This window comes from Gorilla gorilla, chromosome 13 (assembly GCF_029281585.2).
Source record: "Gorilla gorilla gorilla isolate KB3781 chromosome 13, NHGRI_mGorGor1-v2.1_pri, whole genome shotgun sequence".
NCBI lineage: Eukaryota > Metazoa > Chordata > Mammalia > Primates > Hominidae > Gorilla > Gorilla gorilla.
Window position 1 is genome coordinate 27,249,267 of NC_073237.2, and position 17,487 is coordinate 27,266,753.

Here is a 17,487-nt window from a genome sequence, read left to right on the forward strand (position 1 = left end):
AGCATCTGCTTCTGCCAGGCACTGTTTTACACCCTGGGGATACATCAGTGAGAAAACAAAGTACTACACTCATGGGACTTACATTGAAGTGAGGGGAGGTAGGAAATGGAGAAATAAACAGAGACCAGACAGCACAGGGGCCATGGGGGTTTGGCACTGAGGGGACTGTCTGTATCCCAGTGAACTGGCTGGACCATGGTCGGACACTGAGGGAGCAGGGTGTAGAGGAGCACGAGACGCTGCTGCTGCGGAGGAAGTTCTTTTACTCAGACCAGAATGTGGATTCCCGGGACCCTGTACAGCTGAACCTCCTGTATGTGCAGGTATGCAGAGGACTTGGCTGGGGTGGGGCAGGAATAGGGAGGGGTCGGAAGCACAGTGTGCGTGTCCCTGCACCCACACACAACATTCGCCTCCTTGCCCTGTGCTCTCCAGGCACGAGATGACATCCTGAATGGCTCCCACCCTGTCTCCTTTGACAAGGCCTGTGAGTTTGCTGGCTTCCAATGCCAGATCCAGTTTGGGCCCCACAATGAGCAGAAGCACAAGGCTGGCTTCCTCGAGTGAGTGACCCACATCTTATACCTTGTCAGGGCCCAGGACTCCCTGCCATTGTGACCCCAGTGGGCCTGTCTCCATTCCAAGCCTGCCCCCCACTATTTCTTCTTCCGAGGTACCAGGGTTTGACCAACATAGCTACCCTTTTAGTTGCCATCATCCATTGTCTCTTCTCTGCCTCTGGAATATGAATGTAGTTCAGTATCTCTGCCCTTACCCCCATCTCTGAAGCAAGCATGTCACTCTTTTTTGAGATTATCTGAAGAATTTTGCTGCAGTAGCCAGAGGGAAACCGGGTAAAATTTTCCCTATAGGGAACATGGGTTAAAAGTCTCACAAGCCTCATCTGCTGGTGTTTCTTGGAATGCAGAGTTTGGCGTGGCTTTCTCAGCTTCCTAAGTGCATGGTCATCCTTCTAGAAAGCTCTTTCTCCTCTTGGTTCCCTGAAATGGTGCTCTAGACCCACTTTCCCTCAGGGACTGAGCCTCTAACTTAATTTTCCTCAGTCCCTTTCCCTACAGGGAGAGATACAGGTCACATTAAGAATTCATACTAGCCAGGCTCAGTGGCTCACACCTGTAATCCCAGCACTTTGGGAGGCCAGGGCGGGCAGATCACCTGAGGTCGGGAGTTCGAGACCAGCCTGACCAACGTGGAGAAACCATGTATCTCTACTAAAAATACAAAATTAGCCAGGCGTGGTGGCACATGCCTGTAATCCCAGCTACTCGGGAGGCTGAGGCAGGAGAATCACTTGAACCTGGGAGGCGGAGGTTTTGGTGAGCTGAGATCGTGCCATTGCACTCCAGCCTGGGCAACAAGAGTGAAACTCCATCTCAAAAAAAAAAAAAAGAAGAGTTTACACTAAGTCACCTCTATTTCAGAAGATAATCTAGACTCTATTCCCTCAGAGTCTTTTTTCTCCCCAAAGATAACACTGTCCTAGGTATTTCCTCATACCCCCAGGCCCACAGTTCATGGCCCACATGTCCCCTGATGCTGTCTACCACATGCTGACCCTCCCTTTTCTGGTGTAGCCTGAAGGACTTCCTGCCCAAGGAGTATGTGAAGCAGAAGGGAGAGCGTAAGATCTTCCAGGTGAATGTGGGTAGGGGAAAGTATTTGGGATGACCGCGGAGCTTTGCTGCTTAATCTTACTGACTAAATGGCCCCCTGCCTCCTCCCCGTCTCCCCTAACTTGGCTTTCACCCACTGGGCTGTTATCCCACCTCACCTCTGCCAAGAAAGCAGACAACTTGGGCTTTTAGTCTCAGCTCCATCCCTGCTTTTGCTGTGCAATTCAGTTCAATATTCTTGTAATCTTTTATTTACCTCTGATTTGGGATAACAGGACTTGCCCCGTGTAGGACTGATAGGATCAAATGAGGTAGCATAATCTGAAATTACTGTGAAAGAGTATAGTCTTTCTCCACTATAAGGTGTTACCCCCACTCTGAATACTCAGCCCAGAAGGCCTTCTCTTTGCCCTTCTACTTCCAAACTCTCTGTTCATATCTCCAGAATGTCTGCAAGTTCCTTGACTGTATCCCTTGACTCATCGCTTCTGCATAGCCCTTATCAGCCTCCATCCCGTTACCCTCTCGTTCTCATATCTTGCACTCCTCAACCTTTCCAGTGTTCCCATAATTCTCTCTCGTTAGAGTTAGCATCCAACCTTAATTCCTTAGCTGTGATATGAAACTCTTTGCTAAATTCTTCCCCATTTTATGCACAGGCACACAAGAATTGCGGGCAGATGAGTGAGATTGAGGCCAAGGTCCGCTACGTGAAGCTAGCCCGTTCTCTCAAGACTTACGGTGTCTCCTTCTTCCTGGTGAAGGTAGGTTATGGACCCTTTTCACTGCCTTCCTTGTTTCCCACTCTTATCCTTTTCTGTCTCTGAAAGTCTCTGGCCTTGCCCTCAGTCACATCTCCCACCATTCCCTAAGATTCCCATTCTCTTCCTTGCTCTGACCTCATGAAAACCTGCCTGTCATCAGCCCTCCACCACCACTTCCCTCCCTACCCTGCATTTTCCCTTGTCCATTAGCCCTCCGGGCCACCTCAACATCCCCTATGGCTGCAAGCTGATCTGATCATTCACCTCTCATTTGACCTCTGACCTGTAACACCAACACCAACCTCTGCCTCATAGGAAAAAATGAAAGGGAAGAACAAGCTAGTGCCCAGGCTTCTGGGCATCACCAAGGAGTGTGTGATGCGAGTGGATGAGAAGACCAAGGAAGTGATCCAGGAGTGGAACCTCACCAACATCAAACGCTGGGCTGCCTCTCCCAAAAGCTTCACCCTGGTAAGTCTGGGGACTCCAACAAGAAAGTGCTTTGGGAGTTTCATTAAAGGGGCAGCTGCAGAGGTCTCTTCCCTCTCTTGGGGTAAGTATACTGAGTATTACTCCAGAAAAAAAGGAGGTTAGAGTAGATGGAGAATCTTCCTCTGGGAGAGTGTGAGGCTTAAATGAAGTGGGTGATGGACTTATTCTTTAAAATCAGCAGAACAAAAATCTCATCAGCAAGCTGGGATCACAGGAATTCTTGCAGGTGTGGTGAAAGGAAAAATGTGATAACCTCCCTGTTTCAGCAGCAGCTATATACAGTGAATTTTTGACTTTATATTATAGGGTTATGAATTAAAAACTGATATCAACTTGATAAAGTACCCCAATGACACAAATACAAATTATAGGAAATGCTGTTTTTTCCCTTTTGGATACTACAGCCAACCTTAAAGTGTGGCCATTTTATGCCAAATATTATATCCTCTCAATTTTATCATCAGAGTAAAAATAAGAGACTTCCTAAATGATATGTATTTGAAACTGTGTAGTGTAGAGGCCACTCCTCAGAAGTAAAAAATTTCCCTCCAAGGAGAAAATAAAGAGGAGGTTCAAGAAAGGTGGGCATCTTCCAAGAGGGCCGTTGCCATGGGAAGGCATCTCATCAGCTCAACCTTGGGCCTCCCATCCTAGCCATTTCCATCCTGGATAGATTTGAGCTTTCCCTCTGAGTCCCCCACTTGTCACCCTAGGATTTTGGAGATTACCAAGATGGCTATTACTCAGTACAGACAACTGAAGGGGAGCAGATTGCACAGCTCATTGCCGGCTACATCGATATCATCCTGAAGAAGGTGAGCACTGCCTGCCCTAGCCTTCTCCTTATCGCCTCTTGCCCTCTCCACAAGCCAGTCCTTTAGAAATGGGCACTCAGATTGCTTGAACCTGGGAGGCGGAGGTTGCAATGAGCTGAGATCTTGCCTCCGCACTCCAGCCTGGGCGACAGAGCCCTTTCTTGTCAAAAAAAAAACAAAAAAACAAAAAAAGAAATGGACACTCAGCTTCTGGAAAATGGCTGGTTGTGGAAAGAAGAGGCTACCTTTTCTCCACTTCCCTCTTCTTTAACTATCCCAACTCTTGTTCCTTTTTCCTTCCTACAGAAAAAAAGCAAGGATCACTTTGGGCTGGAAGGAGATGAGGAGTCTACTATGCTGGAGGACTCAGTGTCCCCCAAAAAGTACGAAGGGAGTTGGGCTGATCCCATTTCCCAGGGGTAGAGAAGGCAAGGCCTGACTCTAAGGACTCTTGGGAGGTGGGGAGTCCTTAGAATGGTTCTTTAACTAGTTGCAGGCTGTAGTGAGACCTCACACACCTGCAAAGGTAGTGTAACCGGGTGGGAGGGGTAGAGATGAGGAGTCCTCTGTGAGCTCAATAGTTCACCCCTCTACAGGTCAACAGTCCTGCAGCAGCAATACAACCGGGTGGGGAAAGTGGAGCATGGCTCTGTGGCCCTGCCTGCCATCATGCGCTCTGGAGCCTCTGGTCCCGAGAATTTCCAGGTGGGCAGCATGCCCCCTGCCCAGCAGCAGATTACCAGCGGCCAGATGCACCGAGGACACATGCCTCCTCTGGTAAGTGTCCCACTTCCACCACGGTGCCAGGGCCCTTCTCTCACCCTCAGCTGGGCCGAGCCAGGAGTTAGGCAGTCTTTTCCCAGGTCCCTATTTGTATTCTCTCCCTAGCCCCTGGTTCTCTTTTACCTTCTCTTTTCTCCAAACACCCATTCCAGTCCCTGTTTCTCCCCACTTGTCTTTAGACTTCGGCCCAGCAGGCACTCACTGGAACCATTAACTCCAGCATGCAGGCCGTGCAGGCTGCCCAGGCCACCCTGGATGACTTTGACACTCTGCCGCCTCTTGGCCAGGATGCTGTAAGTATGGGATGGAGGAGAGGCCAGTGGTACTGAAGCTGAGACTCCAAGGGATAGGGATGAGGTGAACCAAACCAGGGAAGATCCTGAGGTCTTTTCCTCTCTCTTTCAGGCCTCTAAGGCCTGGCGTAAAAACAAGATGGATGAATCAAAGCATGAGATCCACTCTCAGGTAGATGCCATCACAGCTGGTACTGCGTCTGTGGTGAACCTGACAGCAGGTAGGCCGGATGCTAGCTTCCGGGTGTGTGATGGGGAGAGGGGGTGCAAGTGTGCGCAGGCTTGCATGTGACTGGCTTCATGTGTGACTGTGCCTTGACTCACTGTGGAAGGGACTGTGTGTGTGCGTCTTTCCGTGGACATGTGTGTGACTAACTGGGTGTGACTTTGCTCCCTCCCCAGCCCTTCGTCTGGCCTGCCCTGTCTCTCATGTTCCTCTTTCTCCTTTTCCCCTTAGGGGACCCTGCTGAGACAGACTATACCGCAGTGGGCTGTGCAGTCACCACAATCTCCTCCAACCTGACGGAGATGTCCCGTGGGGTGAAGCTGCTGGCTGCTTTGCTGGAGGACGAAGGCGGCAGTGGCCGGCCCCTGTTGCAGGCAGCAAAGGGCCTTGCGGGAGCAGTGTCAGAACTGCTGCGCAGTGCCCAACCAGCCAGTGCTGAGGTCAGGGGCCACAGGTTTGGGTTAGGGTGGAGACAGGGTTCAAGCCCAAGGAGAAGGGGCAGTCCAAGCCACAGGATGGAAGCCTGGGTCCCGTGGGCCTGTGAGATGCACAGGCATGTGGGCAGGGACTGGGCAGCTTCTGACTGGTGTTCACTCTCCACAGCCCCGTCAGAACCTGCTGCAAGCAGCTGGGAACGTGGGCCAGGCCAGTGGGGAGCTGTTGCAACAAATTGGGGAAAGTGATACTGACCCCCACTTCCAGGTTGGTGACTTACCCAACCCCCCAGAACCCCAGAATCTAGGAAGTAACTTCTGCTCCTGAATCCAGTTCCTAGTCCTGGCTTCTATGAATTGACCCCTAAAAACCAATCTGAACCTCTATTTCCAGGGGATGATACTAGTAACTTCTGATCTCTCTTTTAGGGGTTAGAATTCAGAACCCCTGAATCCAAACTTAACCTGCTAGTTTACTCTTGGCCCTCATTTATTCTTTAGCCCCTTGTCATCTTTTCTCTCTCTTCCCCGTACATAGCCCTTGCCCCAATTTGAGGACCCCCCCAATGCTATAGACCATGCCACCCTGAGAATAGTGTTCCTCTAGCTCTCCCCCTTCCCACTCCATGCCAATTTCCTCAGCTGACTTTTCACCCTGGATTTCCCATGCAGATATGTGCATCCAGAGGGGCTGGGGTTCGATCTCCCCCCGATTCCCCTACGGTAACAGCCTCTGGCCTGGGCCTTCCCAGCTTTGTCCTCTCTGAGCCGCATACACTCGTTTCTGTACTTCTCCCTCAGCCTCCTGGGGGACCAGAACTTGGTGGGAGATGAGGAGGCCTGGCGAAGGCAGGCTTTGGGAAATGGGATCAGGTAGGGTAGTACAGGGACTTGCTCCCAAGACTCCAGGATGACCACTTCCAATCCAAGATCAAGAAGTGGAGTAAAGAAGCTGGGGGTGGAGGGATCCCAGGAGATACCTCCTACCTCCTCTCCCCACCCCATTGTAACAGCACCACCACATTCTCTCCCCGTCATCATCGAGTGTATCCGCCTCATGTGTGTCTCCATTTGGTGTAGGCTGTATTTTCTCTTGGTGTGGGTTTGTTCCTCGGTGGGGGTTCTGTCCTGCTGGGTGCTCAGGGCAGTAGCTCGGGGTAGGTTCTGGTTGCTTCTGCGTACACTCTCCTTTGATTGGATCAGTGGGAATAATGAAGCAGCTTACGCCTCTGAGAAGTGTCTGTGAATCCCAAGCCCAATCTCAGGTCATGCTAACTGCTGTTTTCTCACAGGATGTGCTAATGCAGCTCGCCAAAGCTGTGGCAAGTGCTGCAGCTGCCCTGGTCCTCAAGGCCAAGAGTGTGGCCCAGCGGACAGAGGACTCGGGACTTCAGACCCAAGTTATTGCTGCAGCAACACAGTGTGCCCTATCCACTTCCCAACTAGTGGCCTGTACTAAGGTGAGCCCCAAAGGTTGCTCTAGTCCGTGCTGAGGGGTAATACTACCACACACACGTGAGCCTTTCATTTTATTTCTTTGGCTCTGGAGGCCTCCTCACCCATCCCAGTTACTGCTATGAGCAGCACACTCTACCTCCTTTCCCTTGCCTACGTCTCTGACATTCACTTTACCTACAGGTGGTGGCACCTACAATCAGCTCACCTGTCTGCCAAGAGCAACTGGTGGAGGCTGGACGACTGGTAGCCAAAGCCGTGGAGGGCTGTGTGTCTGCCTCCCAGGCAGCTACAGAGGATGGGCAACTGTTGCGAGGGGTAGGAGCAGCAGCCACAGCTGTCACCCAGGCCCTAAATGAGCTGCTGCAGCATGTGAAAGCCCATGCCACAGGGGCTGGGCCTGCTGGTCGTTATGACCAGGCTACTGACACCATTCTAACCGTCACTGAGAACATCTTTAGCTCCATGGGTGATGCTGGTAAGACACGCACCCCCAGGAAAACAAAAAACCCTACCGGGGTTCCCTAAGCCCACTGGACATCATCCCCTTGCGGACCCAACCACTTAACCCCAAGGAACTCAGCACAGTGTGGGCTTGCCAGCCACACAACCATAGGCTCATCATTAAAGCTCTCTGAACCCTCTGCTTCCCCTTCTGTAAAAGGAATATTAAGTCCTCTACCTTCCCTGGAGCATTTAAAGAATATACCAAAGTATGCACAAAAATATATAGAAAGTGACATGAAAGTGGTATAGCCTTCCCTACTATACCCCTGACCCCAAAAGTTTTCAGAGAGTGTCTCATCTTCTCAAGGCTACTGGCTGAAAATACCCATTGGAGACTGTTCTTCTCCCATAAGAACCCACTGGAGAATCTTTTTCTCCAAGATCCTAAACCCAGAAAAAAAATAGCCCCAAAGAAATGATGCAAGAGCTTTTGCCAGTCTCTTTTTCTGTCCCTAAAGCCCCCATCTACCTTGTCTACACCACTTTTCCCCACGTTTGTCCCCACCCCTGACACCTCAGTGTCTCTGGCTTCCTTGCCTGACTGTGCCCTATGCTCTCAGGGGAGATGGTGCGACAGGCCCGCATCCTGGCCCAAGCCACATCTGACCTGGTCAATGCCATCAAGGCTGATGCTGAGGGGGAAAGTGATCTGGAGAACTCCCGCAAGCTCTTAAGTGCTGCCAAGATCCTAGCTGATGCCACAGCCAAGATGGTAGAGGCTGCCAAGGTACAAAGCCTTCTGTGCGCACTCCCAGACTGGGCCCTAGAGGGAAGTAGAGCGGTCCAGATGGTCGCCCTCATCTGATGGGGGAGACCCAGGAAAAGCAGAAAACACAAGAGGACAAATATAGGAGCACTCGGGAAATGAATGAGCCCCAAGGCTGTGGGTGAGCCATGACCCAGGCTTTTTTTTTTTTTTTTTTTTTTTTAAGATGTGGTCTCACTATGTTGCCCAGGCTGGTCTCAAACTCTTGGACTCAAGTGATCCTCCCACCTTGGCCTCCCGAAGTGTTGGGATTACAGGCGTGAGCCACCGCACCTGGCTTAAAATTATTTTTTAATTGACATAATTTTACATATTCATGAGGTACATAGTGACGTTTCAATACATGTATAGTAATCAGATCAGAGTAATTAACATATCCATCATTTATCCAAATATTTATCATTTCTTTGTGTTGGGAACATTCAGTATCCTCACCCTAGCTGTTTGGAACTATATAATAGTCTTAACTTTAGTCATCCTACAGTGGTGTAGAACGCTAGAACTTACTCCTATCTAGCTATAATTTTGTGTCCTTTAATAAATCTCTCCCATTCCTCTGTAGTAGGCAACCAGATCCTTTTTCTTTAAGTCCAAGGTCTTAAGTCCAAGGCCTATTTTTACCTTCTTTGCTGCTACCCTGCCTGGGATTCCTTTCCTTCCTGGTCTCACCTGTGAATACACATAGGCATTCAGTCTCTGGGGCCTCTGCTGCCAGCAGGCCACTGAGACACCAGCATGCAGAGAACCATCAGAAAGAAGCCCAGATGATTCCTAGGCCCCCTGGACTCTGGGGCTTTTCAGTTGGCAGGAGTAAGCAGGTCCCCTGCTTTGGTATTCCTGAGATGCCTGCTCTAAACGGAGTCCTCCTTTGTCCAGGAAGCCCTACTCACCTCACTCGTGTGGTATTCCCCAAAGAGGGGAAGACAAAACAATTCCACCTTAAGAAAGGATTTCAGCATCCAGTGGGAATCCTAGCCCCCTGAGGTTTCCCATTGACCTTCATGAGTCAGCTCCTCTCAAAGGTGATTGCCTTTTGGTGGGGCTAGTTAGAGATGACTTCAGGAAAATACATGAATTTTAAACTGAGTCTAGAGGAGTGAGAGAGGAGCTTCTTTAGGATTCACAGGAGAGCTGGGTGATGACTGTCTTTCCACCTCTCCCTCAGGGAGCAGCCGCCCACCCTGACAGTGAGGAGCAGCAGCAGCGGCTGCGGGAGGCAGCTGAGGGGCTGCGCATGGCCACCAATGCAGCCGCGCAGAATGCCATCAAGAAAAAGCTGGTGCAGCGCCTGGAGGTGAGGCTGGGAGTTTCACCAGGAGCAAGAGAGAGTGTGGGTGCTGTGGGAGGAATGAACTGAAAGGGAGGTGCGGAGAGTAAGTTAATACGTCCTTGAGGCATAACCTGGGCAAGGTAGGCCAGGGACTAGGCTGGGCATGGGAATCCATGGGCTTGGTCTGAGTACTCTTGTCTTCACAGCATGCAGCCAAGCAGGCTGCAGCCTCAGCCACACAGACCATCGCTGCAGCTCAGCACGCAGCCTCTACCCCCAAGGCCTCTGCTGGCCCCCAGCCCCTGCTGGTGCAGAGCTGCAAGGTAAGACTCTAGGAAGCATGTGGGAGTGGAAGAGGGAGACTTGTGGGTCTCTTATGACATTTTCACCTACAGGCAGTGGCAGAGCAGATTCCACTGCTGGTGCAGGGCGTCCGAGGAAGCCAAGCCCAGCCTGACAGCCCCAGCGCTCAGCTTGCCCTCATTGCTGCCAGCCAGAGCTTCCTGCAGGCAAGGCACCCCCTCTGCACTTCTCTGACCTGACCTTCCCACCTTTCTAAGCTTCCATCTCCCACAGTTTGAATCTCTGCCAAGAGCCTCTTTCCCAATACCAAGCCCCAGTGTTCCCTACATCCTGACCATCATCAGTCCTTGTACCCAAGCCCAGAGGGAGGATGGCACACTTCATCCACCTGCCTATTCCCCAACAGCCAGGTGGGAAGATGGTGGCAGCTGCAAAGGCCTCAGTGCCAACGATTCAGGACCAGGCTTCAGCCATGCAGCTGAGTCAGTGTGCCAAGAACCTGGGCACCGCGCTGGCTGAACTCCGGACGGCTGCCCAGAAGGTATGGAAGCTGGTTCTGGCTTTGGAAGATGAGGCTGGAGTCCTGTGATGAGAGGAAATCTGTGCAGAATAACCCAATATGCAGATAATCGTGTAATCAGAGGCATTGGTGAGACACAGCAGGACCTTCTACACCCAAAACCCCTTTCTTATCATAGGCTCAGGAAGCATGTGGACCTTTGGAGATGGATTCTGCACTGAGTGTGGTACAGAATCTAGAGAAAGATCTACAGGAAGTGAAGGCAGCAGCTCGAGATGGCAAGCTTAAACCCTTACCTGGGGAGACAGTAAGTATGTTTAAGACCTCATTCTTACTCAAATCCTAAAGTCTTCCTTCACCTCCGTGCCCCAGAGCTGCTCAAAACCTTTCCTTCCTTCCTTTTTCTTTTTTCTCTTTCTCTCTTTTATTTTTCTTTTCTTTCTTCTTCCTTCCTTCTTTCTTTCTCTTTCTCTCTCCTTCCTTCCTTCTTCCTTCCTTCCTTTCTTTTCTTCCTTTCCTCTCCTCTTTCTTTTCTTTTCTCTTTTCTTTTCTTTTCCGTTCTTTTATTTCTTTTTCTTTCTTGATGGAGTCTCGCTCTGTCACCTGAACTGTAGTGCAGTTGTGCAATCTCAGCTCACTGCAACCTCTGCCTCCTGGGTTCAAGCCATTCTCCTGCCTCAGCCTCCTGAGTAGCTGGGATTACAGGCATGCAGCACCACGCCTGGCTAATTTTTGTATTTTTAGTAGAGATGGGGTTTCGCCATGTTGCCCAGGCTGGTCTTGAACTCCTGACCTCAGGTGATCCACCTGCCTCAGCCTCCCAACGTGCTAGGATTATAGGTGGGAGCCATCGCACCCAGCCCAAAACATTTATTTAAATTGCCACCTGTCCCCAAGTACCTTCTCAGGTTCCTTCTCCTCACCTTCTCCTTTCTCAAGCCCAATTCTTCCCCCTTCATCCTTAGATGGAGAAGTGTACCCAGGACCTGGGCAACAGCACCAAAGCCGTGAGCTCAGCCATCGCCCAGCTACTGGGAGAGGTTGCCCAGGGCAATGAGAATTATGCAGGTATGTGGGCAGAGAGCCAGGCATGGGGCATATTGTGAGGGAGGTAGGAAAATGGGAGCTGGATGAGGGATGGGACTGACAGACGAAACCACTGGAATCAGGGCCTGGCAATGAAAGCACCTTCCCTTCCCTCTTTCTCCTCATCTCCCAAGGTATTGCAGCTCGGGATGTGGCAGGTGGGCTGCGGTCACTGGCCCAGGCCGCTAGGGGAGTCGCTGCACTGACGTCAGATCCTGCAGTGCAGGCCATTGTACTTGATACGGCCAGTGATGTGCTAGACAAGGCCAGCAGCCTCATTGAGGAGGCGAAAAAGGCAGCTGGCCATCCAGGGGACCCTGAGAGCCAGCAGCGGCTTGCCCAGGTCAGATATTGGGAAAGGGCCACTCCCTCTCCCCCAGGTTCCTTCATAAGGCCCACCCTGATTGAGGCCAAAGCTTCTGAGCCTCGTCCACACTGACAGAGTGATGTCTTCTTGGGTCTGCTCTTGAGAGCCCCTCTGTGGATTCCACCGTTATGTTCTCTTAGTCTTTTTTTTTTTTTTTTTTTTGAGACAGAGTTTTGCTCTTATTGCCCAGGCTGGAGTGCAGTGGCGCAATTTCGGCTCAGTGCAGTCTCCGCCTCCTGGGTTCAAGTGATTCTCCTGCCTCAGACTCCCTAGTAGCTGGGACTACAGGCACGCGCCACCACACCCAGCTAATTTTTGAATTTTGTTTTAGTAGAGACAGGGCTTCACCATGTTGGCCAGGATGGTCTCGATCTCTTGACCTCGTGATCTGCCCCCCTCGGCCTCCCATAGTGCTGGGATTACAGGCGTGAGCCACTGTGCCCGGCCCTCTTGGTCTTGTAGAAGTGTCTCAGTTGGATTCAGTCATGGGCTGAGCTAAACACCAAGTTTGGGGAAGTTTAATTACTGTCACTTGAAACCCTAACCTCAGCCTGTTCACCTACAACGCCCCCTTTCTTTTTTCACTTGCAGAGGCAGTAGAGCTAGTCATCTCCCATGTCGTGTGAATGGAGGCGATCTCTCAAATTCTTTTCACTTGGGCAACCCTGTCTCCTTTCTCACCCCAGGTGGCTAAAGCAGTGACCCAGGCTCTGAACCGCTGTGTCAGCTGCCTACCTGGCCAGCGCGATGTGGATAATGCCCTGAGGGCAGTTGGAGATGCCAGCAAGCGACTCCTGAGTGACTCGGTAGGAGGACGGTAGGGGGTGGGGGAACGTAGGAGTCAAAGAATGCCAGGCCTCTCCTTCCTCCCTCTCGATTGTCCTTTGACCCTGACTTCCCAGATCTGTCCCCTTTCATTACTCCCAGGCTATGTGCCCACCTTTTCAGCCCTCCTTTACCAGACTTCTCCCTGCATCATTCCCCACTCTTCTGTCTGACTTCCCCTCTCACCTTGCAGCTTCCTCCTAGCACTGGGACATTTCAAGAAGCTCAGAGCCGGTTGAATGAAGCTGCTGCTGGACTGAATCAGGCAGCCACAGAACTGGTGCAGGCCTCTCGGGGAACCCCTCAGGACCTGGCTCGAGCCTCAGGCCGATTTGGACAGGACTTCAGCACCTTCCTGGAAGCTGGTGTGGAGATGGCAGGCCAGGCTCCGGTATGAAGAGGCAGAGGGTCTGGTTGAATGGTTCCCACTAAGGGTTAGATAGGAAGCAGTTGAGTGACGAGTCCTGACTTGCTCCTGGCTCCCTTCCCTCCCCAGTCTCTAGCACTACTTGAGTGTCTGGGAAAGAAGATCCCTTTTAGAGACAGATAAGAAAGGACAGGACAATGCATTGACCTTGTCACCTTCAACAGAGCCAGGAGGACCGAGCCCAAGTTGTGTCCAACTTGAAGGGCATCTCCATGTCTTCAAGCAAACTTCTTCTGGCTGCCAAGGCCCTGTCCACGGACCCTGCTGCCCCTAACCTCAAGAGTCAGCTGGCTGCAGCTGCCAGGTAAGTAGTTGCTGAGAAGCCCAGCCCTGGACTGTGTGAGAGAGACTGGGGAGCAGGCAGTTCATGAGAGCTTCTTGGCTTAGGAATGGCTATAGGCAAAAGATAAATACTTACATAGGACCCAGGAATGATGACCTATTCACCTATTCACTCAACTTTCTGTCACTCCCAGGGCAGTAACTGACAGCATCAATCAGCTCATCACTATGTGCACCCAGCAGGCACCCGGCCAGAAGGAGTGTGATAACGCCCTGCGGGAATTGGAGGTAGACACATGGCAGGCTGATGGCATTGAGGTTGAGGGAAGTGTTCTGGTTTTGGGCCTGAGGGAGGTGTCTTGGATCTCACTTTGCCCTCCCCCCACACAGACGGTCCGGGAACTCCTGGAGAACCCAGTCCAGCCCATCAATGACATGTCCTACTTTGGTTGCCTGGACAGTGTAATGGAGAACTCAAAGGTCAGCACAGCCAGGAACTCGGAGGAGAGAGGGCAGTAGGATGGAGCTAACCAGATGCTGCCCTGGGGTTCTGAGGACATGCTCTGACTCCCCTGATGTCCTCTGTTCCTCAGGTGCTGGGCGAGGCCATGACTGGCATCTCCCAAAATGCCAAGAACGGAAACCTGCCAGAGTTTGGAGATGCCATTTCCACAGCCTCAAAGGCACTTTGTGGCTTCACCGAGGCAGCTGCACAGGTTATTTTCCTGAGATGGGTTCTTTGAATGGCCCCTACTTTCTTTACCCCATCTCCTCTCAGCCTGACATACCTGTAGATAAATCAAGAAGTTTATGTTTGCAAAGCCAACTCTATGGAATCTGGGTTGTCCTCCTCCTGAAGTGGAGACACTTGTCAGCAATTACTGAACACCAGCAGTTCTGATTTCTGTAATTCCTGAACCCTGGTACTTTAGTTAGGATTACACTGCCCAACCGTGAGGCCTTTTCCAGCTGGCTTTCTCAAAATATACTAATTAGCTTATACAAACCATTTTTTCATGTTATTACTACTTTCTTTTTTTTTTTTTTTTTTTTCGAGGCAGAGTTTCGCTCTGTCGCCCAGGCTGAAGTGCAATGGCGTGATCTAGGCTCACTGCAAGCTCCGCCTCCCAGGTTCACGCTAGTCTCCTGCCTCAGCCTTCCAAGTAGCTGGGACTACAGGCGCTCACCACCACACCCGGCTAATTTTTTGTATTTTTTTTTTTTTTTTTAGTAAAGACAGGGTTTCACCATGTTAGCCAGGATGCTCTTGATATCCTGACTCGTGATCCACCTGCCTCGGCCTCCCAGAGTGCTGGAATTACAGGCGTGAGCCACCGCGCCTGGCCTGTAATCACTACTTTCTTAAAATAGTACTAGTGACAAAATTTCCAGTTACTTGAGTTATCACTTAACTTTGCCTTTTCCCACATTATCAAGTATAAAACTACCTATTAGCTGTAAAGTATTTTGCTTTAGTATATGAATCCTTAACACAAACTGGCATGAGAGTTCACTTCAGACTATTTTCCCTGAAAGCCTACCATCCTAGCCCTCCATCTCCACCACCTCCCTGTGCCCTGTCAGAATGGGCGCCTTGCTCTAGGTGGCTTGTTTGATTTTGTTTTTTTGTTTTTTTGTTTGTTTGTTTTTTGAGACGGAGTCTCGCTCTGTCGCCAGGCTGGAGTGCAGAGGCATAATCTCGGCTCACTGCAACCTCCGCCTCCCGGGTTCAAGTGATTCTCCTACCTCAGCCTCCCGAGTAGCTGGGACTACAGGCGCCTGCCACCACACCCGCCTGATTTTTATATTTTTAGTAGAGACAGGGTTTCACTAAACCTCTTTGTTGTTTGTTTGTTTTTTTTCTCCCCAACTTCTGAAAATGCATAGAGGAAAAAGCAAAGCTACTGTGTATTGATTGAAGTATGAATCAAACATTAGGATGTTCTTTCCATCATAAAAATGGCTTTTTAACCCCTCCCTTCCTTTCCAAATATCTGACGCATGGAGGTGCTGTAAATGTGAATTAGCCTAATAACCTTTATCAGTTTTGAACTGTCTTTAAAAGAGGCTTTGCTTGTGTGCACAAAAGTGTGTATTTATATATGGCTCTCAAACTTTTTACTGCTACTTACAGTAAGCCATACTTTTCACTCTAAGACCCAACATACACAAACATCTAAATAGAGATTTGATAAAAACCCTTGCTATGTAGTTTTCCTTTTTATTAACTTTTTTAATCTTCTGAAATGCTTGAATATACTTAATGAAAACAGGAGAGTATTTTTTTTCTTCTTTATAGTGTAACCATAGTTTGCTAATGTATCTCCACTCATGGAGAACTCTGGAAAATAAGCCCTGTTCTCTGAACTTACCTCTGCTCTCTTTTGTCCCTACTATCACTATTCATTTCCCACCTGCAATCTTTATTCCTCACCCCCACCCCCTTTTCTCTTCCCAGGCTGCATATCTGGTTGGTGTCTCTGACCCCAATAGCCAAGCTGGACAGCAAGGGCTAGTGGAGCCCACACAGTTTGCCCGTGCAAACCAGGCAATTCAGATGGCCTGCCAGAGTTTGGGAGAGCCTGGCTGTACCCAGGCCCAGGTAACTCAAGGGAACAGGGACCACAGGCGAGTCTGGGAAAGGGCAGACCGACCCCGTGGAGTAGAGGGAGGTGAGGCATGTGGGAAAGAGGGCAGGGACCCATCTCTGACCTTGCACACACAGCTTCTTTTTGGGTAACTGTCTTTCTGCCATGGGTCTCATCATTTTTCAGTTACTGCTAAATTCACAACTTCTCTGTAGATGTTCGAGCTTACTCTCCTACATGCCCTCTTATGGTTTCTCCATTAGTATGTCTTTCCTCTCCCATGCCCAGTTCATCTTTGGGTGTCTCTGTCTCCTAGATCTTGACTTTTCAGGTGACTCTGTTATTCCTGTTTTGACTCCTCAGGGTATTGCTCTCCATCCCCTGACCCTAAAATGGCTCCTCCTTGGGTATGTACACCTCCTTCCTGCCCTCATCGTGGCTCTTCCATGTGTCTCCTCAGGTGCTCTCCGCAGCCACCATTGTGGCTAAACACACCTCTGCGCTGTGTAACAGCTGTCGCCTGGCTTCTGCCCGTACCACCAATCCTACTGCCAAGCGCCAGTTTGTACAGTCAGCCAAGGAGGTGGCCAACAGCACAGCTAATCTTGTCAAGACCATCAAGGTTCCCATTGCTTGAATTCCCAGCCTCTCCCTGACCTGTCCTATCTTCTCTCCCGAGTCCCCCAGTTATTCTCTGAAGCCTTCTACCAAATCCCCTCTGCCTGAGCCCAAGCTCTTTCTATTCAGACTGACCACCTAGCCTCTCCCCAAATCCTGTAAGTCTCAGGAAGGAGACCTGGACTTCACTTCCTATACCCCCTATGACTGCATCCCAAGTCCTGAGAGCCTCTCTGTCACTTCTAGGCGCTAGATGGGGCCTTCACAGAGGAGAACCGTGCCCAGTGCCGAGCAGCAACAGCCCCTCTGCTGGAGGCTGTGGACAATCTGAGTGCGTTTGCGTCCAACCCTGAGTTCTCCAGCATTCCTGCCCAGATCAGCCCTGAGGTGAGGCGATGTGAAGGGGGAACTGATGGGCCAGCTTATCACCTCATCTTCCAGGGACTCCTGAGACTTACCTTCCTGCCTCCCCTCTCCCCAGGGTCGGGCTGCCATGGAGCCCATTGTGATCTCTGCCAAGACAATGTTAGAGAGTGCCGGGGGACTCATCCAGACAGCCCGGGCCCTTGCAGTCAATCCCCGGGACCCCCCGAGCTGGTCGGTGCTGGCCGGCCACTCCCGTACTGTCTCAGACTCCATCAAGAAGCTAATTACAAGCATGAGGTACTGAGGGATGGAGAACCAGTGTGGCTGGGGGGCATACATTGTGGCAGAATGGAGGATGGGCACTTGAGTGCAATGAGATGGGATGGTGTTGGGAGGATACAGGGGAAGGATAGGCTGGCCTTGCACTAGGGGATGTTCTTGGTGTTGGAGCCCATGATGTGTCTGCAGGGACAAGGCTCCAGGGCAGCTGGAGTGTGAAACGGCCATTGCAGCTCTGAACAGTTGTCTACGGGACCTAGACCAGGCTTCCCTCGCTGCAGTCAGCCAGCAGCTTGCTCCCCGTGAGGGAATCTCTCAAGAGGTGAGAGGGAGAGGGTTATATGGAAAGATGTGTCTAGGAAGAGAAATATCAGACTCAAAGAAGCT

General features: G+C 50.8%; 1 protein-coding gene across 2 annotated transcripts in view; it reads left to right on the forward strand.

Moving 5' to 3' along the window:
• The window catches only part of TLN1 (talin 1), a 33,935-nt gene that overhangs the window by 7,700 nt on the left and 8,748 nt on the right, over positions 1–17,487 (forward strand). For both annotated transcript variants that reach the window (XM_031014184.3, XM_063696252.1), the window contains 33 exons: positions 181–323; positions 436–563; positions 1,596–1,656; positions 2,294–2,398; positions 2,714–2,869; positions 3,604–3,705; positions 4,012–4,088; positions 4,302–4,482; positions 4,668–4,781; positions 4,894–5,002; positions 5,239–5,447; positions 5,611–5,709; positions 6,734–6,901; positions 7,080–7,374; positions 7,964–8,130; positions 9,335–9,463; positions 9,646–9,762; positions 9,835–9,948; positions 10,149–10,283; positions 10,441–10,569; positions 11,228–11,330; positions 11,483–11,691; positions 12,402–12,521; positions 12,734–12,931; positions 13,132–13,271; positions 13,444–13,537; positions 13,640–13,729; positions 13,843–13,965; positions 15,708–15,851; positions 16,298–16,459; positions 16,702–16,842; positions 16,937–17,118; positions 17,290–17,422. In XM_031014184.3, the coding sequence (XP_030870044.2) occupies positions 181–323; positions 436–563; positions 1,596–1,656; positions 2,294–2,398; positions 2,714–2,869; positions 3,604–3,705; positions 4,012–4,088; positions 4,302–4,482; positions 4,668–4,781; positions 4,894–5,002; positions 5,239–5,447; positions 5,611–5,709; positions 6,734–6,901; positions 7,080–7,374; positions 7,964–8,130; positions 9,335–9,463; positions 9,646–9,762; positions 9,835–9,948; positions 10,149–10,283; positions 10,441–10,569; positions 11,228–11,330; positions 11,483–11,691; positions 12,402–12,521; positions 12,734–12,931; positions 13,132–13,271; positions 13,444–13,537; positions 13,640–13,729; positions 13,843–13,965; positions 15,708–15,851; positions 16,298–16,459; positions 16,702–16,842; positions 16,937–17,118; positions 17,290–17,422 (4,577 nt within the window). The remainder of the gene's footprint in view (positions 1–180; positions 324–435; positions 564–1,595; positions 1,657–2,293; positions 2,399–2,713; positions 2,870–3,603; positions 3,706–4,011; positions 4,089–4,301; positions 4,483–4,667; positions 4,782–4,893; positions 5,003–5,238; positions 5,448–5,610; positions 5,710–6,733; positions 6,902–7,079; positions 7,375–7,963; positions 8,131–9,334; positions 9,464–9,645; positions 9,763–9,834; positions 9,949–10,148; positions 10,284–10,440; positions 10,570–11,227; positions 11,331–11,482; positions 11,692–12,401; positions 12,522–12,733; positions 12,932–13,131; positions 13,272–13,443; positions 13,538–13,639; positions 13,730–13,842; positions 13,966–15,707; positions 15,852–16,297; positions 16,460–16,701; positions 16,843–16,936; positions 17,119–17,289; positions 17,423–17,487) is intronic.